This window comes from Cetorhinus maximus, chromosome 9 (genome assembly GCF_964194155.1).
Source record: "Cetorhinus maximus chromosome 9, sCetMax3.hap1.1, whole genome shotgun sequence".
NCBI classification, from domain to species: Eukaryota; Metazoa; Chordata; class Chondrichthyes; order Lamniformes; family Cetorhinidae; genus Cetorhinus; species Cetorhinus maximus.
Window position 1 is genome coordinate 94337083 of NC_135887.1, and position 23352 is coordinate 94360434.

Below are 23352 nucleotides of genomic sequence, written 5' to 3' on the forward strand. Positions count from 1 at the left end.
GTGATGTAAATAATTAAGGTTACCCAAAAGAGAATGCCAATCAGAATATAGAGTTTTGTCCAAAAGAAGTTTCATGTCAAAATGCATTTTACTAAATTACAACAAACAGTTGGTTCCTACTTTAAAATGGTACATTTTTAAAGATATGTTCATAAACAATTAATCTGGTCACATTTTGACCAAGAACATTACTTACAAGCAAGCTGGAAGAGAGTAGCATGTCTGAAACCCTCTGAATGATTGTATTTCATCAGGTGGAGCGAGGAACCCATTTGACGAACAAAGAATCCTGGCCTTATGTAAGACTCAAAGGCATCATATCCTAAAATCCATGCATCTTTGTGGAATATAAATGTTGCTTCTTTTTGAAAAGTTTTGTTGTATTCCCATTTATCAAGGTGCAGGGCTCCATCAAATCCGGTCCGAAGGAAGTAATTTGGTTTGTCGGCCACTTCCAAGGAAACTAATGATACATCTGTTGTAAACAACAAAAAAAGACTTGTATTTATATGGCACTTTTCATGACCACAAAAAGTCACGAAGTACTTTACAGCCAATGAAGTACTCTTGAAGTATAGTTACTATTGCAATGCAGGAAACACAGCCACCAATTTGCACTCATAGCAATGTGATAATAGCTAAATAATCTTGATAGCTAATAACCGGATAATGCTAATTAAGGGACAAATATTGGCAAGGCCATCAAGAATAACATCCTTGCTCTTCGTCAAAATAATGCCAGGGGATCTTTTACATCCACTTTAACATGGGGCCTCAGTTTAATGTCTCATTTGAAAGACTGCACCTCTAACAGAGTTGCACTCCCTCAGTACTGTACTTGAGTATCAGCCTTGAATTTTGTATTCAAGCTCTGGAGTGGAACTCAGGGGCAACAGTGCTACCAACTGAGCCACAGCTGACACTCAAACAAACATATATAAGAATAGTTTTTATTTGTCATGGTGTTCTGTCATAGTCAGACAATGTTACTTTAGAGTGAGCGTTGAATGAATACGTTATATAAACACAGTTTCTAGTTTCATTCAGAAACCAACCTGTGAGACATATTTATCCTGCCTGTGAATTTGAGGGGTGCTATTCCATTTGCTCCAGTTAGATATGTTATTGAATAGCTAAGATAGATCATGTTAGAGAGCTACTTTCTTAGAAAGGGTGTCTTACTGTTTGAATACAATGTGTAGATTTACCTTTATCAGCCAATTGATCTCCAACTCCAACAGTACCTCAACTTCACAGACAGGCTATATATGTCTCTCAAGGTTGACATCCTAATAAATCTAAATCCTGTATTTTATAGCATCTTTAACATTGGAAACATCCATCTTGCTGCATCAGAATTGAATCTGTGCCTATGCACTGGCACATTTTTTTTTATTACTCGTTCATGATATTTGAGCGTCATTGGCTAGGCCAGCATTTACAGCCCATCCTGAATTGCCCTTCAGAAGGTGGTGGTGAGCAGCCTTCTTGAACTGCTGCAATCCATGTATGCCAGGTGGTCTGTCCGGTTCCATTCCTTTTAGATCTCATAGCGGTTTGGTACAACTGAATGGGTTGCTAGGCCATTTCAGAGGGCATTCAAGAGTCAATCACATTGCTGTGGGTCTGGAGTCACATGTAGGCCAGACCAGGTAAGGATATTAGTGAACCTTTTACGACAAAGGTTTCATGGTCATCATAAGACTTTTAATTCCAGATTTTTATTGAATTGAATGGTGGGATTTGAACCTGGGTCCTCTGAGCATTACCCTAGGTCTCTGGATTATTAGTCCAGTGACATAACCACCATGCCACCACCTCTCCTGTGCATTTACAAAGGTACATGTACCTCACATTGGCAGGGCATTAATGAAGAGACTTCAGTTCACAAGACAGGCTGCAACAGCAGAACTAATGGCATAAATATATCTAAATACCTATCTGGCTATAATGCTAGATGGGTTTCCAAATATTTGCAGTAGATCATGTTTGCAATAGTACTGTTTGCAAAAACTCAGACCACAGCGATCAACAACCAGCATAGTTTTTGGCCCCACCCAGCAAGCACACCCTATATCCATGGGCTATGCCTAACCTGGAAAAGTGATTAAGCAACTGATTTCATGGCATCTAGGTCAGTATAGAGTCAGGTGTAGAAGTGTGCAAGGATACTGACAGATAACATCAGCATAGGACTGGCTCAGGGGTTTCTGTGCTGCTCAGTTGCACCCATCTCCTTCCAAGCGTGTTGCAGTGCTCACCGTTAAGCAAGATATCATAGAAAAGAAAATAGGGTTGCTTTCATAGTAACTACTTCATGTTGAACGACCTTCACTTCAGCAGCCATCACAAAGAGGGCCAGGTCCTGAGCTGTTTTGTTATTTACCCATTGACTTATACTGCGAATTGGTTTTATCTTTACTTTGTTTTTGCTTGCCATTTTGTAGCGCCCTCTCCCTTTAGCTTTGGTAAAGGCTACTAATGTGTTGAAATTACTCCTGAACCTTTCATGAGTTTTGTTGCCTTTCCACTTTTTGCCTGGACCTCAGTTTTCTGCTAAGACACGAGCAAAACACTGTGGATGCTGGAAATCTGAAATAAAAACAGAAAGAGGTGGAAAACCTCAGCAGGTCTGGCAGCAGCTGTGGAGAGAGAAACAGAGCTAATGTTTCGAGTCTGCCTGACTCTTCTTCAGAGCTGAAAAAGAGTCATACAGACTCGAAACATCAACTCTGTTTCTCTCTCCACAGATGCTGCCAGACCTGCTGAGTTTTTCCAGTATTTTCTGTTTTTACCTCAATTTTCTGCTCCTATCAATAGTGTCACTCCACCACATCTCCAAATCTGCAGCTGGAGCTGTAGCTAATAATGCTAATTATCTGACCTCAGCTAAATAGGTGCAACCAACTCACATTACTTTGGGTGTGGTTTGAACCCATTTCTAACCATCTGACAATAAATTGCACTGTATCAGAAAATAGATCATAGATGAGCCATTCAGGTAAGAAAATCTGAAGTTTATTCCCCACAGTTTCTATCTTTGTTGATCTCAGCAGAGTCAACATCCAATAGATGATATAATTGGCATCAGTGACCTTGAGCCAGATAAGGAGTGAAAAATGATCAGTCTGTGTTCCTGTATGGCTGATAACCTTGTGCATAAGAATAGACAACTAGGTGAGCTACTGGTAGGTGTCTGGCCCTGGTGGAAATAGAATTAGTCCCAAGTTAACACCTTCATTTCAGGAGGAACCAAAGAAGAGAAAACTAGTAAAATGTATGTATTGAACACAGCCACAAAAGAAGTATGTAACTCCATATACGTTCCAAACTATTTGAAATTTGTACACTCCTAGGTCTAAGCTAAACCAATACATATCTACTCAGACACATTCTCTAAGATTATACTTCCATACATGTATTCTCAAGTTGTACATCTTTGATTATCCTAATGTTTTCTATAAGCATCTATCGTAAAGCTGTACATCGACATCTATTCTTTACAGTAAAACGTGAAGACACCATCTGAAATTGACTAGAAGCAATAACAGGAAAATGGTGATGAAAGACCACCATTGACCTTAGTTTTTGAGGTTTATTATAGTTCCTTTACCTTTCAGCTTTTTACTTTCAGTAACTATAGCAGGAAACTTTCTGAAGCAAAGGGGGATGACAGAAAATGAAGAATAAGTTTACTGCTCAGCTGCTACTTTGACAAATGTTTAACACTGCATGTTTATCACGAGGGATAGAATATGATCAAATGATGCTGGGGTGCAAAGCATCACTAGTTATAATGTTGCTTTCTGGCAAATATACAGTGTTTACTGCAGAATGCCTGCCAAGTTTGTTGGACTTAGACTTGCTTACCATATGGCTTAGGTGAATACAGCCCTGGAGTCAGCATAAAAAGTGTCAATATTCCTGGCATGGAAATTTCTCTTGTAGCTGGAAAAACAGCCCCACTTGACAAATTGGCTGCCACCACTGTGTTGCCATCCAAGTAACTGACCAATGAGTAAGGACCCTTTCCCAACACTGCAGGTAGAAAAGAGGTTCAGTTTCATTTAGAAAATTAATATATTGTAAAAGTGAACTTCAACTGTACCTGTATATTTTCTTCATGCTGACTTGGCACCATTCAGTTTAATTTTGTAAGTTAAAAATGACATGCTTGTTCATTTTATTTTTTAGATCATCTCATTATTATTCCTCTTTAAACACATCTTGCCTTCATTAAAGAATGAAAAAGATTTAATTGATGTCTGATTTTTGTCATTTTTCTGTCTCTATTTTCTCTCTAAATAATGGAATCTTTTATTTGCCAAGCCTTTTTAAATGTCATTTTGGTGGTTGAATATTATTGACCAGAGTCAAGCTGACTAGTTTAAATTTCAAACAATGCTTGACAGTCAACTGTCAGTCACCATCCACTGGTGTATTCTCCATGGCAATGCAACCAGAGTCTACTTGTCAACCAATCAGTACTCTCTTCTCATACAGTATAAATATGCTGTTTCCCCTGACACAGGTATTTTCTTGCGAATTGTCCTGACGAGTGCAAGATGAAAAGCTTTGACAAAATAGTCTCTTTTTTCAGCAATACTCAAGTTCTGTACTACCAAACGACTTTGGTAGTTTGATTAAAAAAAAAGCTTCAATGTTGACTACATCCAAACTAGATGAATACGGAATGTCTATCATTTGAATAAGATAGGTATCGTGAATTCTTTTAGCATAGCTATAAACTGGAGTATCTCATGTAATTTAGTGCACTTTTTAGATGGGATGGAGGTGGGTCAGGAATAAGATGTTAAATTGTTTCTCTATAATGCCAAGAACCAAAGATTGAATAGACTGTCCTGTCAAACCATTTTCTTAAACACAAAGTGCAGCACCACGTCAGGTTCTAAAACTTAGAAACCAAAGAAACTTGCATCTACACAATAATTTATGAACTGCTTATAAGTGCTCAATGTTCTTGATATGTTGTATTTTTGAGCATATTATATAATTTATGCAAAATGCAATGTTCTGTCACCTGTTTATTTTAAAAGAAATTATCTGCAGAATGAGATTGTATACGATATTGCTTTTCAAATATCTGATACAGAAAACACTTAGCCCCCTCTAGGGGCTCACTCTTGTTGATAATCTAGTCGCCTCTCTGTATCCAGGCATCAGGGTTGTGATAAACAGTCATGTTCTGCAAACTAATTTATATTTTATTTCATTTGGCAGTCTTGTACTCTATGTACATAGTAAGCAGCTAATCTACAGTTTGTGCTAAAACAATTGGCTATATTTTTCTCCGTGTGTAAAGAACAATCCTTCAACTGAACTGACCGCTCAGCTAAAGAATTTCTCTTTGGGCAGAATCGTCCTAGATTTGCACTAAGTGTGGTAGCGGGCATGAAAAAAGTATTTGTAATCTACAGCAGCAATGACAGGTTTTCCTGCTATATCGTCCCATTTCCGGCGCGTCCTGCCTCATTAATAATGCACGCACAGGAAACACTCCAGGTCGCTGGCAGGGCAGCCTCTAATTCACCCACCCAGATGTCACCTCAGGCCTTCAATAATCCAGGCGCCATATTTAAAGGGCATCCCCGCACAGAGCTAGCACACTCTAAGGGATCAAAAGCTGATGCAAAGTCATGGCTGTCAAAGGGAGGAAACATGCTTCCCCCAAATTTAGCTACGCCTCCCTTGGACACCTACTGCGCGCAGTTGAGGCCTGCTCTGAAGCCCTCTACCCCCGCTCTCAGCGAAGACCAGCAAGCAAGGTTCCCAATCCAGCATGGGAGGTGGTGGTAGTGGTGGTCAGTGCCAACACCCTGCAAAAGAGGAGTTACTCAGTGCCAAAAGGTGATGAATGATCTCCTCTGTTCCGCCAGGGTTAGTCACTCTTCTCATCACTCTCAAGTCTCACACTCCATCATACATCCACAGAGATCTCAATCACTGCCAGTTCAAGAGACCTCACCATTCATTCTCTTACACACACCTTCATTTGCCCTGCTGATCATGTCCTCAACCCGTCCATGGCACTACTCACCACCCACATGCCAGGTTTTCTTCTCATCTGACCTGGCAGGTGTTCTGCTTACACTTTCTCCATCTGTCTTCTTGCAGGACAAGCTGGCACACAACAAAAGGGAGAGGTTGCAGACTCGTGAAGGAATGCCCAACATCAAGGTCCTAACAGGCTTTGAACACAGAGCCATCCAGCTGGCCCATGATGATCTAGACCATTCCTGTGCTGACAGTGAAGTCGGCAGTGCTCAACCAAGTGAGGATCCAGCAATGCAACATCCAACAGCCAACCAGGCTATGAGTGAGTTCCCCTGTTCCACAGTTCCCTGCCACGCACTAATTAACTCTCCTTGCTTTTGCGGTTACATCTGGGAAGGAGCCAAGAGGGTCCATGAGCCAGGTCCTTGACTCAAGCCCCAAAGACACCTTGGAAGAGGAGCCTGATGACACTCTAATTGAAGACCCACTGCAGCGCTCTCCCATACCCTCTATCAGCGTAGAGAGAGACACACCCTCGGTGGGACCCAGTTCTAGAATAGCCTCGGGGTCACAATCTGTTGAGCAGATCGTACTGCTTGACCCACAGCAGATGGAGGCAAGGACTTCCCAGGTTTCCGACACTCAGAGGACTGCTGGAGGCCAGAAATCTACGGAGTCCAAGTCAGATGAGGAGCATCTGGACTCAGTCATACCTCAGTTGCTGAAGCTGCAAAGGCAAGCTCGGGAACATCAGGAAGGGATGTCCGCTGCATTCCTCAGATTGCAAGGCATGATGGAGGAGTCCATCAGCCTTCAGTCTAAGGTCATAGTACTGGCATGCCAATGCACTGAGGCCAACACTGGTAGGATGGCTACCAAGAAGACCTTGGTCAAGGACATTGTTACTGTACTGCTGCGTGGACTGAACATCATCACTGATGTCACAGTTGGCCTCCAACAGTGTCATCATGAGAGGAGTGTGGGGCAGCTCGATCTCACTACAGCTTCCCCTTCTCCTCAAGGAGTCAGCCATGGGTCACTGAGCTCCCATAGGGAGGACGACCAGCAGCTCGACACCCTGGGGCCATTTACCCAGGTGACTCCAGGAATGTCGGGGTGATCCAAATCGCCTCTTCCTGTGACATCCCGCAGCTCCAACTCAACAGATCGAGGAGGGTGCAGCTGGACCACAGCTGGACCACAGCAGGACACCCAAAGCAGGCTGGGGTCCTTGAGGAAGAGGAGTAGGCCACTCGGCCCCTCAAAGCTGCTCCTCATTCAATAAGATCATGGCTGATCTGATTTTAACCTTATATTCCTGCCTACCCCCAATAACCTTTCATCACAGGCTGTAGGTTGCCTCCACTTCTGCTGCGGCTGTCGAGGGAGCATCAAGATGTAGCAGCAGGGTTAGGAAGGTTAAGAAGATGTAACTCTTTCGAGTTATCAACAGATCGTATGTAACTCTTTCGAGTACATTCACAGTTCTTGGTTTCCGGGAGTGGGACATGAACCCACAACCCTCTGATTCAAAGGTGAGGGTGCTATGAACTGAGCCACAGCTGACACCTAGTTGCACAGCCTGGGCATGGGTGTTAATCACTTGTACTTAATATTCACTATTGTAAATAAACTTCCAAGAATGTCTCCTTGCTTGTGGCTCCTTGTTCTGATGAGCAGTGTTCCTTTCACTCAGATGTGAAACTGTGGTTCCTGCACAAGATAAAGGCAGGTGTCTCAGTTCAGGACCTCTTCCCTGTGCAGTGTGTAACCTTCGGAGCAAAGTGATGATCTGGCTTCACATTCACTGGACACATTACTGATCCCTGTACCTCGATGGTGCTTGTTATTGCTGCCAGAATGTGTGGACATGCGTCACAGAGTTCCGTCATTCTCTGTGTGCTCTCAGGACCTTTTTGAGGTGGAGCTGGCACCCCCCACCTCTTCAGCATCTGTGACCAGTGATGATGTGCCCCTGAAGGGGTCAGGTGAAGTCTGACAGAGATCAGGTGCATTTAAAGTTTCAAGGCTACGTCTCAATGATATGACCCTGAACACAGAGCGCAAGTGAGTTGCCCTCGGCCAGACAAGTCTCAGACATTCACAGATGCTATGTGAAGATCTATGGCGTGTTCTCAGTGCAAGTCATCATCATCCTCCTGGAATCTAGTAACTATTAGGGCCTCCGCTGCGTCTCCATGTGCCTGAGCACTGAGGGTATGTCTGCTGCCATTAGCCACACAGGAGTCAAACGTTCACAGGTGCAAGGTAAGGATGTTAGGACTGTCCTCATTGCATCTCATCATCATCCTCCACAAATCTTGCGGCTATGAGGTCCTCCCTGGGCACGCCTGCCTCATCTGGTTAGTACGATGGCCTCATCACCAGCTTCCTCACCTTCAAAGGCCTCATCGTCATCCTCTTCGACGTCTGCCTCATCGGAGGAGACATGAAGCTCTTCCATCTCCTCCTCAGCCAGGCCCTCCCCCCATTGCAGTGCCATGTTGTGGAGCATGCAGCAAGAGATGATGATGATGCGCAGCACCCTCTGGGGGCTGTATTGCAGTGCTCCACCAGACCTGTTGAGGCACCAGAACCTCATTTTCAAAATGCCTATTGTTTGCTCCACTGCTTCGAGGCATGAGCCTCATTATACCGTTGCTCTGCTGTAGTCTGAGGCTGCTGCATGGGTGTCATCAGCCACGTTCTCTGTGGCTAGCCCTTGTCCATGAGGGGCCAACCCTGCAGCCTCTCTGGACCCTGGAAGATGTCGGGGATCTGAGGCCTGCTAAGGACGTAGGAGTTGTGAACATTCCCTGGAAATCGTGTGCAGGCCAGTAGGATGCATTTGTGATGGTCGCAGACCAGCTGAACATTCAGTGAGTGGAAGCCCTTGTGAATGATGTAGTTGACTGCTTGTTGCCACAGAGATCTAAGCATCACATGAGTGCAGTCAACGGCACCCTGCACTTGTGGAAAACCAGAAATCTGCACAAATCCCAGTGCTCTTGCTTCCTGGCTTTCCTGATTCCGGGCAAAATGCACAAAGTTCTGTGCCTTCACGAAGGTGGCATCCATGACCTCCCTGGATACACTTCTGCATGGAGTCTTGCAAGATCCTGTACAGGTCACCTGTGGAAGGCGTCCCACTGGCATAAAACTTGAGCACCATGGTCACTTTCCTTGCCACTGGCAGTGGATGCCCTCCATGTCCCCGTGGCACCAAATCATACAGCAGATGGCATATGTGACTGGCCGGTACCCTAGACATGTGCAGTCTTTAGCGACACTGATTCTTAGTCTCCACAGAAATGACAAGCACCATCTCTAGACCCTGGGTCTAGTGAAGTGCCTATAACCAACAGCTCACTGTGGATCTTCAGATACATGTGTAGCAGGCCCTGCTGCCTTCTCATCTTGAGGAAGGTGCTCCTCCCTTTGCCGACCCAGTCGCCTCCGCTGCTCTCTGCTTCTTCTTCTTTGCTCCCTGTAATCCATGAGGCACACTGCTAAATCACCAGGCTCCATGATCCTGATGTTCTCCTCCTGCAGGATCAAAGTGAGATCACATGGGTCTCCATAGAACCTCTCTTGGTTAAGTCTGAAGACCCCTTCACGCATGCAGGAGAGTGCTGGCCACCACTTGGTTGGCCAGTGGGTAGTGCGCTCATTAGTTGTCCAAAACTCCACATGCCTCCCCCAACAATCCACTTGACCATTTGGCCACTGGACTGCATACTGTGCTCTCAGCTCAGGAGCAGGCATTTTCCTAACTCGCATTGCAAGGCTGCGCTGTTAGCTTGAACCATGATGGAGACTGGTCCAAACCTTAAGACACTGCAAGGTGCTATGAACACCCTGTTGCTAATCCACTTTTGTGATTGTGCTGTTGTGAGTAGGGTTGTACAACTTGCCCAGTCGGCCAATTGTTCTTCTGCCCCCTAAAACACACATTAATTTGCAGTCTGCGCCCGGGGCGAAAAGTTCTGGAGCATTTGGTGGCACTTTTATGCTTTTGCATTGTTTGCGTGGGCAGAAAAGTTTCAGAGGCTCGACTATAAGCATGTTAATGGAGCTGCTGCTGAATGGGCTCAGTTACAGAAAAATGCTCACTTTTGACAATATTTTCCAACTGTGTGGCTGCTCCCCTTGCCCCCAGCATGTGCTTGAATACTTCCTTTGGTCTGTGCTGCCTGACCCGCACTGGAGACCTTGCCCTGGCACTGCACTGAAAGCCAGCCATGAAAAAGCGACTTGCCTGTGCCCCCGCCTCTTCCTTGAAGTCCTATGGATGATGCTCACAAGCACTGCACGAGGTTGTGTGCACTCACCTCCAAGTTCCCCTCAAAGTTCAGGTCACCGGGTGCACACCTTTTCAAGGTAGTCGTGACGCATGCCGTTCTGAAATCATGCCGACGTCATGTGGTAAATTTGACATGGGAGGATGATTCTGGCAAGCAGGGCTTGTAATGAGATGCTAAAGTATTGAAATTAAGTTTTCGACATGTGGCAGCAGCAGACACAGCCCACCATTGATGGGTGGAGTGGACGATCGTAAATTGCTTTCACGAAGGCGTGAAACCAATATTTGGCCTTCTCGCCAGGTTCCACCCCTCTGACCACCCACCATGAAGCCTGACATCAACAGGATGGACGATTCCACCCTCTAACTTTACAGTTGGAGGAATGCAAAATATAACCCTATTTGTTGTAAAGTAAGCTCTGAAATTTTAGATGGAGGATGCCTGGTTGTGAATTTGTCCATTTTATGTTTAGTATATGCTCCATAATAAGTTAATGTTATATATCTTCCCATTTGCATTGTAAAATAAAGACATATAATGGATTGAGAAGACAATACATGTTTCAAATCAACATTTTGGTAAAGATCAGTTATGAAGCTTGCAGATGCCGCAACTAAATTGTAATCATGGTTCAAAAGATCTCAGCATTCGAAGGATCATACAATGTTAATACAAAAGCAAAATAACGCTGATGACAGAACTATAAAATAAAAGCAGACATTTCAGCAAGTCTGGCAGCATCTGTGGAGAAAGAAACAGAGTTAATAGTTCAGGTTGATGACCTTTCATCAGAACTGGGAAAAGTTAGAGATGTAATAGGATTTGAGTGTGTGAACAGTGGGGGATGGGTGTGTATGGGTGGGTGGGAGGGAGGCTGAGGAAGAACAAGTGATCTCTGATAGAGTGGAGAGCAGGATAGATTAAATGACAAAAGGTTTCAAGGTGCAAGGCCAAAGACGGTGGTAAATGGGCAAGTAAAGAAACAAAAGATGTGTCTAGAGGAGGTATAAAAGGAAATATGAGAGAACAAACCAAACCAGCAAAGAAAAATGAAAGAAAATGGGGGTGGAGGATACATTCTAAAAATGCTGAACTCAATGTCCGAAAAATGAGGTGCTGTTCTTCAAGCTTAATTGGAACATTGCAGACAGCAAGAGTAAGGTGGAGAATTAAAATGACATGTAACTGGAAGCTAGGGGTCACGATTGTGGACTGAATGGAGCTGTTTCGCAAAATGGTCCTCCAGTGTAGAGGAAGCCACATCGAGCAGCGATTACAACTGGGGATTCTCCCTACTGTGGTTGAAAGAGCTCTTTTGCCTGTTCTATTTCCTGCACTTCTGCTCTCACCCCTTCCACTCCCTCCCAGGACCATGATAGGATTCTCCTTGTCCTCCTCTTTCAGCCCACCAGTCTCCATATTCAAACAATCATCCTCCACCATTTCCACCACCTCCATCATGATATCATCACCAAACGCATCTTCCCCTCTCCTTTCAGCATTCCAAAGGGACCGTTCCCTTTGCAATACCCTGGTCCACTCCTCAGTCAACACTAACATCCCTCCCTCCTATGGCTCCTTTTCATGCAAGTGCAGGAGATGCAACACCTGCCCTTTGGCCTCCTCCTTTCTTACCATCTAAGGCCCAAACACTCCTTCCAGGTGAAACAGTAATTTACTTGTACTTTCATTTTAGTATACAGTATCCACTGCTCACAATGTGCTCTCCTCTACATTCGGGGACCAAACACAGTTATTTTAAATTATTCATAATTGTTTGCCCATCAGTATATTCTATCCCCTAAGTAATTCTTATAAATGCAAGAAGCATATTTAATCAAAATACTGGAAAAATCTTGCATACAACTGTTGTGGTTCTCAGATTACCATTGCAAAATTGAATCTTACCTTTGTTGTAATATTCACAATCATAAGCTGAAAGAAAGGAAAGGAGCAAATCACTAAAATTGAGCTGTCTTCATATAGTGCAGCCAAATTTCTAATTAAGTGAATGTAATATTTCCAAATTCATTTTGAATATTTCTCGCCATGCCAGGCATTAACTCATGCTGAGAGGATGGGTTGATTAACTGCTCCCCAAGCTTATATCAATATTGTCTTTTAGTCAGCTAGCAAGAGGCAGTCTGAGATATCTAGCCTTTTATTTTTCCCCTTTTCTATGAAAGTGTCTACTCTCTACTCAGAGTCTCATAAGAAGATAAACACCAGATTAGCAGTTAACCATGCAAGTGAATTCTATAAATTTAAAGTGGTATACATTTTATACAGATAGAAAGATCAAAATAGTACACCACCAAATAGTGCTTCTTACAGTTAATGTTTCTAATGACAAAAATAAAATTAAGAAAGCAGTGTTTTTAAAAATAAAGGGAATTACAGCCAATATTTATGTTCAATATGAAATAGGTTTCTAATATTGGCTTTAAAATGACTTTACCTTAGTAAAATTATACTTAAAATATTAAATTGTGACAATGAAGGCTTCATTAATCTGACTTGGGATGGAACCAAAATGAAATCTGATCACTTCTAATGTGCTGTTAGAGATAGCACAACATTCCTGCTACTGAGCACATATATCAATGTAAAGGAGATGAACTCCATGGCTGGAATTTTACTGACATGCATGGATCCGTGCAGGTGAACAGGGGGACCACAGTGGTGATTCGGGGCTGACATCCAATTAATGATGGTGGCCTGCCTCTACAAGCTGCCAGCCCTGTCAGAGGGCAGGTAGCTCTACAGCCTTGGAAATGTCACTGTTAGAGGTGGACATTGCTAAGTCTGCAAGGGGAAGGAGAGGGTTGGCAGAAAAAGTAGTTATGTGCCAGGGCAAGGCAGGTAGACCCCATCAGTTGGAGGGGTTTACCCTCCAGTGACAGCATAAGGGATGTGGGGATGGCCATTGCCATTAGCCGACCCCTCCTTGGGCCATGGAGCCTCTAAAAATGAGGGTACACGCACCCACCCACCCCCACCCCCACCCCAGGAAGCTGCCGGGAACCATCTGCCATGGAGCAGCGGGACATTCCGATATTAGTAAAATGCCAACGGCATTGGAAAATGGCACTCAATAGGTTAATTAATTACCTTAATAGGCCACCCCCTTCCAGTGGGCGGGTGACTGAGCTGCTGCCGTCCCTATCTTTGGTAAGATCCCAAGGTGACGGGGACACATCAGCCTCCCCTCGCGACGCCTTCTATTGCCGTTTCACCACCCTTCCCACTTCCCAGCCTGATTCCGAAGAGCTGATAAAATTCAGCCTCATATGTCTGAAACAATCTCCGTGAAAGGTGTAGAAAGCAGGTTCCACTTTCTCATTGCCCCTCCAAAGAGCCCCACAATCACAAGTAGCATGTTGCAAAAGCAAAAAAAACATGGGCAATGGCTTTCACAGGTTGCACAGCTCCACTTCAACACTCTCTACTAAAGGGACAATGAGCTTGGAAGGTGTAGGTCCCTGCTTGAGCATTATCCACCTGGTGGCTAGGGGAGGGTGCAATCGAAAATTGTATTCTGTAGTTGCTATACTTACGGCAGATTGTGGGGGTTCTCCAATCAATTGCAATTTCATGTTGACAACACACATGAGCATATGCTAATACGCTGGTGCAGAAACACTCACAGTCTCCACCACGGTTACAGGCACATGTATCTGTCAAGCAGTTGGAATAAAACCAGGTGACATCAACCTGAATAATTTAAAAGGAACATAAATAATAAAACACCAAGAGGATTGGTTCCTTTACAAAATATGTTATTAAGTAAGACTTAGAAAGCCAGTTAATACAACAATATCATTTTACCAATCAATTCAGATTTGCCAATTTTTGGCTATGCTATCATTAACTGGTCACAGATTCCATGTATCGAGAAAACGATTTTCCAAAAACAACAGAGTTGTCATAGCTATGTGTTAAAGATACAAGATCAGGATTATATGCATTGACAATGAACAACAAGTTTACTTTTATAGCATGCCTTTTAGCTACCTAATACAATTCTTATGGCATTGACCACCTTCCCATTTGGACCACCAAGTTGATATCATCAATGATTCTTCAAGTACCATCCCCTTCCACTTCACAACGTCCGTTACTACACTCTCCTCAAAAAACTCACTTACAGATCCTTCTATTCTTGTTGACAACCATATAAAACTTCCATTTTCTCTGAGATCCTCTGAACAGATTGTCACCTACCTGCTTCATGGCCATCTATCCTGACACTCCCATGTTTAAACCAACAAATCCAACTTTACCCTTACCCCAGCATCAACAACATCCTAAACAAAGTCACAAATGACGAAGTTACTGTGACCATGGCCAAGGTTTTACGTTCCCTCCTACCGGGCGGGATATTACAGTCTTGTCGAACTGAATGGAGACTAAAATGGCTCGCCGCATCTGCTATGGGGAGACATGCCGTGGCAGGGCGGTAAAATCTCGGCCCATGTTCTGTCCTACTCCTCTGCAAATGCTCCCCTTAACATTCCTACATTCCTTTAACAATTCCTTTAAAATTGCCTCGCTGAAACGTCGGGTGGAATTTAATGCCACCCCACCCCCACACCCCTGAGGTGAGTTTGGAGGTTGGGTGGGGGGGGGCATTTAATCGGGCAAGAGAGTGCAGTATTGGGAACTCCGCTGTCTCCCACCTCCATCTGATTAAGTCCAAGGCGCGAAGCCTCTTGGGCGGCCTTCCTGCCTGGACACCGATTGAGGCCCCTAAATGGGCAATTAATGCCCACTTAAGAGCCTCATCCCATTATCATTGGCATTCAACCAGTGGTCTACGGGGGAGTCGCCATGCAGGTTGTTTGTCGGGCTTGCTTGTGGACTCCAGGGAAGTCCCTTATTCAAAGGCGTTCATTTCCATGACCCCCAATCACCGACCCCCATCCCAACCTCACTCATCTTTGGCCTGGGGTCCCTCATTAATCCTGGGCCTCTGGCAGGTGCATTGTTGGCAGCTGCCATTGCTCTCGGTGTTGCTGATGGGTAACAGAGAGCTCTGGCCTATGACTGGCCACAACTCTCAGCTCGGGACTTCCTTCCCTGGTGTTCTTAATCCTCAGAAGTCCTGACACTGGTCACTTAAGTGCCTGGCTAGCATTTAATACCTGCGGGCTTTCCTCAACAGAGATGGTGCGGGAGTCCCATCGGTTCTCCAGCCCCCCATCACAAACATTAAATTATGTCCATCATTTCCAGACTGAAAAATCCAAAGTATCTCCAGCCTTTCCTCATAACTCTTACCTCTGACATGGGGACTGGATTTTCCCTGGTCCAGGAGCACAGAGTCGGGAAATTTTCTGGCCTGCAGCACCCGTTTCAGGAAAAAGTACCCTGGATGACAGGATCCTCATTCCAGGGAGCGGGGCGTAGGGGGATGGGGGAGCGAAGGCGGGTGTGGTGCATCCTGGAGTCAGGCCTGTCACTCCAGTCGCAGAGCAAAGGCCGCTACAGGGGCTGCTGAGTGCCAAGGCGCGCTGGTTAAAAGGCCCACCTTGGTTCTCTATGATGTCATATCAACAATCATGTTAAATGAAGCCCTCTAGCCCTCACTTCTCACTCCCCTTAAACCCCACCCACACCAACCCATGCCTCCTACCCATCCCCAATGGCCCCTCATACCTTCCATGTCAACATATGCCCTCATTCATCCCCAAGGTCCCTTACAGTCCCTATGCCAGCCAACTTAAGCCAACTACTACCCCCACCCACCACCATTTGCCCTTACACCCTCCATGCCAACTCATCTAGTATCCACCATGGGCAGACCTCCAAAGGAGTGACCAGAACAAGACAAAGGCCACAATTTTCTAGCCCTGTTGTGGCAAGACCTGCCACGAGAGATTCCGTGACCCAGCCAAAAGTCCATTAACTTTTGATGATCCTGACAATGAGCAGAGCCAGAAAATCCCACCCAAGTACTGACTTGTCCAACCTTTTTGCGTGAGTGGCCACATTTCAATTTTTCTCACAATCGGGGGGGACCAATGAGCCAATTTCAGAAAGATAAGGTCTGGCACAACATTAAACACGAATTTAAAAAAAAAAGCTGCCATATGAATAGAAATAACTTGTTCAGCAAACAAATGTCATAGCAATAAATTGAATTTTTAAAAAATGAGTAATAAATACAGACAACCCTCACACTCTCATCCTCAACCACCCACACTCTCACACACACCCACATTCACCCACACTCTCTCACTCACACTCTCTCACCCACCCTCGCCCTCACTCTCTCACCCACCCTCACCCACTCAATCACCCTCGCTCAATCAACCTCAATTATTCACCCACCCTCACCCAGCTTCAATCACTCACTCACTCTCTCTCACACTCACAATGAACCTCACCCACACCCACCCTCACTCACTCATCCACCCACCCTCCCTCACTCTCACTCACTCGCCCACCCTCACTCACCCTCACCCACTCCCTCACCCTCACCACTCACCTTCACCCACTCACTCACCCACCCTCACCCTCATCACTCACCCACCCTCACCCAAACCCTCACATTGCTCACTCTCCCACCCTCACTCTCACTCACGCATTCTCATCCTCACACCCACCCTTGACCTCATTCAGCAACCTTCACCCTCACTCATTCAACCACCTTCACCCTTACTCAACCACCCGCACGCTCACTCAACAATCTTCACCCTCACTCTTTCATCCACCCACACTCTCTCACTCAACCTCATCCCCACATCCACCCACCCTCACCCACTCACTCACCCTCACTCAAACATCCTCACTTATGCACCCGTCCTCACCCTCAACCGCTCACCCTCACTGTCACCCACCCTCACCCTCACTCACACCCACTCTCAATGAATCTCACCCTCACACCCACCCATCCTCATCTGCACCCACCCTCACTCACTTACCCTCGCTCATTCAACCACTCTCACCCTCACTCACCTTCACTCTCACACATCCTCACCATCACCCACTCACCTTCACCTTCACTCACTCACCCAGCTCACACTCACTCACCCACCCACCCTCATCCTTGCTCACTCCCCCACCCTCACCCACTCATCCACCCTCACACATACTCACTCACGCACCCTCACTCTCTCACTCTCTCTCACCCTCTCACCTAACCTCACTCTCACACCCACCTGCCCTCACACACCCTTGCCCTAACTCAGCAACCTTCATCCTCATTCACTCAACCACCTCCACCCTCACTCACCAACCTTCACCCTCATTCACTCACGTACCCTCACCCTCACTCTCTCATCCACCCTCACTCACTCAGCCTCACCCTCTCTCTCACCCACTGTTACCCTCACTCTCGCACCCATCCTCACATTCACTCACCCACCCACCCTCATACTCACTCACCTTCACCCTCACTCACCTACCCTCACTCACTCACCTTGACCCTCACCCTCTCACCCACCCTCACTCACCCTTACCCATCTTCACCCTCACTCACACCCTCACTCACTCACCTTCACCCTCACTCACTCTCATCTCCCACTCACCCACCCACCCTCAATCTACCACCCACACTCACACTCACTCAATAAAGCAGCTGGGGGAGGGGGGAAGGCTTGTAGGTGTGATGAAAGTAGGTGTGATGAGAGCAGGGGGGGGACCTGGAGTGAGGCCTAGCACTGCCCGAACATGCGTGTCCACCTAGGGTTGCACCGAGAGCTGGGGGAATGTGTGGAGAGCTGGGGGAATGCATGGAGAGCTGGGGCAAAGCAGGAGGGCCAGGGGTAAGTGGGGAGAAAAAGGGTAAAGCAGGGAGAACCGGAGGAAAACGGCCGGAGCTGTGTCAAAGCACCAGGAGCCAGGTCAAGGCACCGAGAGCTGGGGGAAAGCGCTTGGAACCAGGAAAAAGCGGCTGGAAGCTGGGGAAAAGAGGCCAGAGCTGGGTCAGAGCAACGGGAGCTGGGGAAAAGCAGCCAACGCTGTGGGGAAGCCTGGTGAGCGGAGGCCCCGCGTGCACCCCCGAGTCTCTCTCTAGACCACCACATGCTCGCAGTTGCCAGTGTTTTCTGCTCCTCCAATCACAGCCTGTCTCTCTCCAGCATTTTCTGCTGATACACTGACTAGTCAGCCTATCAGCAGCAAATGTACGAGAGAAACAGGCTGTGATTGGAGGAGCAGTCCCCTGCAGAAATCTTCAAACTCACTGATTTGTCTCACCTGCATTTTCAACAATTGCTCCGGGGGCCACATAGAGGAGCTTTAAGGGCTGCAATGCGACCGTGGGTTGGAGAAGCTTGGACTAGAACATTGCAAAGTTTAATCCCAACTTCCTCTGTGTGAACTGTGTAGTTCAATCTTTATTGCTATGCATTGGGTGGACAGCTCCCTCTTGTATTTTGTTTGATTCTAAGAGGAGCAATGGAAGCGAACAGGCACCCCAAAATTACAGAAGGAATCAATAAACTATAATCTGAGTATTTGACCAATTTGCACTGAGTTTCAGATTGCAGGCACATTACTAAAAGGGAAGGAGGTGAACTTCACCTCTGTGCCAACAAACAGGGCCTGACCTATCCTGATTCCCAAGGGGCAGTTTGAAACATGGGAATCATTTCTACTGCTACCTGAATGTCCAACATCAACATAAAAATGCACTTTGTCAGGGACCACTGAGCAGCTGGAGGATATATCAAAGGAAATCTGAATTGTCCAAAATAACCAATGAAATGTGACAATCCCTATTCTGTCAGTGCCGTTGTGTCAATTATTGAGAACTCCTTGCCATTTTTCCCATCTTTCTTGGACTGAAAGGATTTGGGAAAAACAAGACAGTATAATGCAGGAACAGTAGATGTGGGAGAATGACATGAATTGAGCAAAAATGTATTTGTCCTATGCACATTCCCATCATACAAGGTGTAAGGAACAAATGAAGAGAAAAAGCCTGTTGTTTCGATCAGCACTCACCACTGGGTGGCAGGGCTCAAAAACTTCGGACAATAATATTCCACATTCCTTCTTGGCAAACGGCTCCCGGAGTGGGTTCACATTGCATGGATTACGGATATCAGGGCTGTTTGTACACTAGAAAAAAAATTAAGTAACTGCTATAAAGTTTACCAATAAGGCAAACAGGATGTATTCACTATATTTTTTTAGACTGGATTCAAACACAATCTTGGAAACCGTACACTGCTAAACTCAAAGAAACTACTTTTGAAATTTCAAAGAGTATGAAAGAAACTCGAATTATAGATAAAAGCAAAATGCTGCAGATGCCGGAAATCTGAAAGAAAAACAGAAAATGCTGCAAAAAACTCAGCAGGTCTAACAGCATCTGTGGAGAGGAAAACAGAGTTAACGTTTCAAGTCCTTATGATTCTTCTTCAGAGCTAATTCCATATGATTCTTCTTAAAGCTCTGAAGAAGTCATGTGGACTTGAAACATTTACTCTGTTTTTCTCTCCACAGATGCTGTTAGACTTGCTGAGTTTTTCCAGCATTTTCTGTTTTTGTTTCAAATTATAGATATGCTGCAGCCAATTCTAACTCACTCTACATGTCATAAAAAAGTGGTAGTGACTTCAGAATTGCACTGCTGACTTAATTTGCTGCGATATTTACACTCTCAATCCACCTGTGACCATCTTGTCTAGGATCCTGAAAAGGACTCAGATATTCTCTCATCCTTTTCTCCCATTCACCCCTGTTTCCAACAGAGGCAATTTGTTAATTAGTGACCCTATAACAAAGATGGAATTCAATGTGATTTTCGGGCAAAATTGCTGGCCTACCAGTAGGCAGGAAATGGGCCATTTAAAGCATTGTTTAAAGGGACATGCACCTTGAAATCTTTGAATTAATGGATCGATGTGGATATGTACGTGTGCCTTGACTCAGGGAGTAATTTTAACCAAATCCACCTATTTACATCCCATTAGCTTTTACTCTCCATTGAAGTAAAATTGGGTGGGAGGGAATGAGGTGTGGTGGATGAACTGGGTGGCTGACCTGATCTCTATGGCTTCCCTACAGACTTGTCAGGTTAAAAAATTACCCATAGTGTCAGGATTTTGTGTGTAGTAGACTTTTTCATTGTTTTCAACATTTCAGGAGGTTCAGAGACCCTCACAATGCTTGGGAAAAATGGAAGTGGTTTTGGCAACACCCTTTGGGTTAGAGGAGGAAGAACATCAATGCAAAAGCTGAAGAGACCACCAACATATAGATCCAAAGTAGTATACCTACGGTTTAAAGAGGAGCAGTATTTGAAAAGTCTGCCCTTCAGGAGAGAGGATGTGACTGATCTATGCTGTTTACTACAGCAAGACCTTCAAGCTATCCATACAGATATGTGGATATCTGTAGATTGTCTGTAGATTGCCAACATATGACATATGCCGTACAGATACAATTATGAATTTAGTCCATGTTTAGTATTATCAGTAGAAAACCCAAGGGCCATGGGCTGCAGATTTTTTAAAAGTGAGTTGCTGTATAATCCTTTGCTACTGCTTTTCAGTTATTTTTAACACTCTTTTCTGTAACTTATAATCTAAATAATGATGTGCAAGTATTTATTCATTGACTAGGTAGCCTTCTGCGAAATTGGATAGTGATACCGACAGATTATTCTATGGTCTGGAGGCATCAAAATTAACCAAACTCAATCCCGAACCTCATCCAGCAACCAGACACTTTCCCTATACTCCAATCAAACCCTGGCGATCCAGGAGCTTTAGTTTCCCTAATATTTATTTACCTCCACAGCTGTCCAGCTATTCCCAAACTCTTGTGGGTTTGGTGATTCCATATGACCTGGGGTCCTCATTTCATTGCCAGTTTTCATGTCAAAATTTCCACATAGCCCGGAGAGTTTACCCTGCAGAAAAGTAAAAAGGTACAGCACAGATTGGTAGAAATTTATGTAATCAAAAAATGTTGCTGATTATTGGCACTTCTCTTTTTTTTGGAATGATCCAGTAGCTTATAAAGTGGCATAAGCAGAGTATGTAACTAAGAAAAGAGATCCTTTACCAGAATAGATTTTTTGCAAATTTATTTTGTTGCCTTCATAGAAAGAGGTTGGAACTACTTCCCTGCCCTCAAAGTGCTATTCTCCTTCAGGAATCTAGAATCAGTTCTTCTATCCAAATTTTTTACCACTTACTGATTATGATGACCAGCTATTTGCAACCCTGAAGCTTACTCAGCTTTGTCTTAAATGTAAAAATAAACATACTTAGGAAATGACATACTTAAGTTATAAGTGCCTGATCTCCCAGGAGTTTAGAAAGTGTTGTGGGGGGGGCTTGCAAAAAAAGTGAAACTAATATAATAAATGTTATCCACAGCCTTAGATGTGCTAAAGTTCTAAATAAAGCAAAATGGAAATACACAGCAGTCCAATGAGGGGCCTACCCAAAAAAAAAAATCTTTATCCAGTCTTATTTGTTTATTTATTTCCTGAGACTGGCGCACTGGAGTGTTTTTGTATCACACTTACTGAAATGTGATTTATTTTAAATTTTGCTGAGAAGATAGTAATGAGTAATCTTGCTGAGGGCATAATGGTGAATGGCAATTGGCTTGTGCAAATGAGATTTAGCAGTAGGGTCATTTCACAGCACAAAAGATGGATTTGGTATACTGCATTGTGATATCCTAACTGTACAGGATTTTAAACAGAGTATGAATATACAATTTTCACGAGAAGAAGTTTAAGATGTAAAATATTATGTATAATGCTCCTTACCTGCCATTTAGGTCCAACCTGCACATGTGTTGACGTCCTTCGGTCCCATAGTATAGTAATTTCTTCAGTAGGGAAATGTATCACAGTAAAAATACCCGCTTTCCATATGTGTACAATCTGCTGCATGTCTGTGACACTGGAGGGACTCTGAGAAGATCAGTATTAGTAACTTAATGAAAAATACATATGAAAACATATCATGTACACTGGGTATGACTGGCTGCAAATGGAGAATTGGTCAAATAGGCAATATGCGGTTGGTGCCACTGGTGTACAAATTATTTTTATTTAATACTAATGCACATTCATTCCAATAAACATTGACACAATTTTAAAGTCTTAAACAATTAAGTTAATTAAAATTCTCATATGAACATATGAATTAGGAGCAGGGGTAGGCCACTTGGCCCCTCAAGCCTACTCTGCTATTCAATAAGATCATGGCTGATCTGAATGTAACCTCAGCCCTACGTTCCTGCCTACCCCTGATAACCTTTCACCCCGTTGCTAATCAAGAATCTATCTAGCTCTGCCTTAAAAATATTCAAAGACTCTGCTTCCACCGCCTTTTCAGGAATAGAGTTCCAAAGGCTCACGACCCTCTGAGATGAAAAATTTCTCCTCATCTCGGTCTTAAATGAGCGACCCGTTATTATTAAACATGACCCCTAATTCTAGATTCTCCCACAAGAGGAAACATCCTCTCCACATCCACCCTGTCAAGACCCCTTAAACTCTTAAAGGTTTCGCTTAAGTCACCTCTTACTCTTCTAAATTCCAATGGATACAAGCCTAACCAGTCCAACCTTTCCTCATAAGACAACCCAGCCATTCCTGGTATTAGTCTAGTAAACTTTCTCTGAACTGCTTCTAATGCATTTACATCTTTCTTTAAAAAAGGAGACCGGTACTGTACACAATACTCCAGATATGGTCTCAACAATGCCCTGTACAACTGAAGCATAACCTCCCTACTTTTGCAATCAATTCCCCTCACAATAAGTGATAACATTCTATTAGCTTTCATAATTACCTGCAATACCTGCATACTAACCTTCTGCGATTCATGTACTAGACTCAGATCCCCCTGAATCTCAGAGCTCTGCAATCTCTCACTATTTGGATAATAAGCTTCTTTTTTATTCTTCCTGTCAAGATGAACGATTTCACACTTGCCAATACTATACTCCATTTGTCAGATCTTTGCCCATTCACTTAACCTATCTATGTCACTTTGTAGCCTCCTTACATCCTCTTCACAATTTATTTCCCTACTTATCTTTGTGTCATCAG

At 44.4% G+C, this 23352-nt stretch overlaps 1 protein-coding gene across 1 annotated transcript in view; it reads right to left on the reverse strand.

The window, feature by feature from the left end:
- otog (otogelin) overlaps positions 1-23352 on the reverse strand; it is a 322018-nt gene that overhangs the window by 133387 nt on the left and 165279 nt on the right. Inside the window, exons 25-31 of the mRNA XM_078549607.1 lie at positions 22060-22206; positions 21067-21186; positions 19272-19388; positions 13877-14033; positions 12228-12254; positions 3871-4038; positions 197-475 (exon numbers count right to left, since the gene is read on the reverse strand). Coding sequence (XP_078405733.1) covers positions 197-475; positions 3871-4038; positions 12228-12254; positions 13877-14033; positions 19272-19388; positions 21067-21186; positions 22060-22206 — 1015 coding nt within the window. The remainder of the gene's footprint in view (positions 1-196; positions 476-3870; positions 4039-12227; positions 12255-13876; positions 14034-19271; positions 19389-21066; positions 21187-22059; positions 22207-23352) is intronic.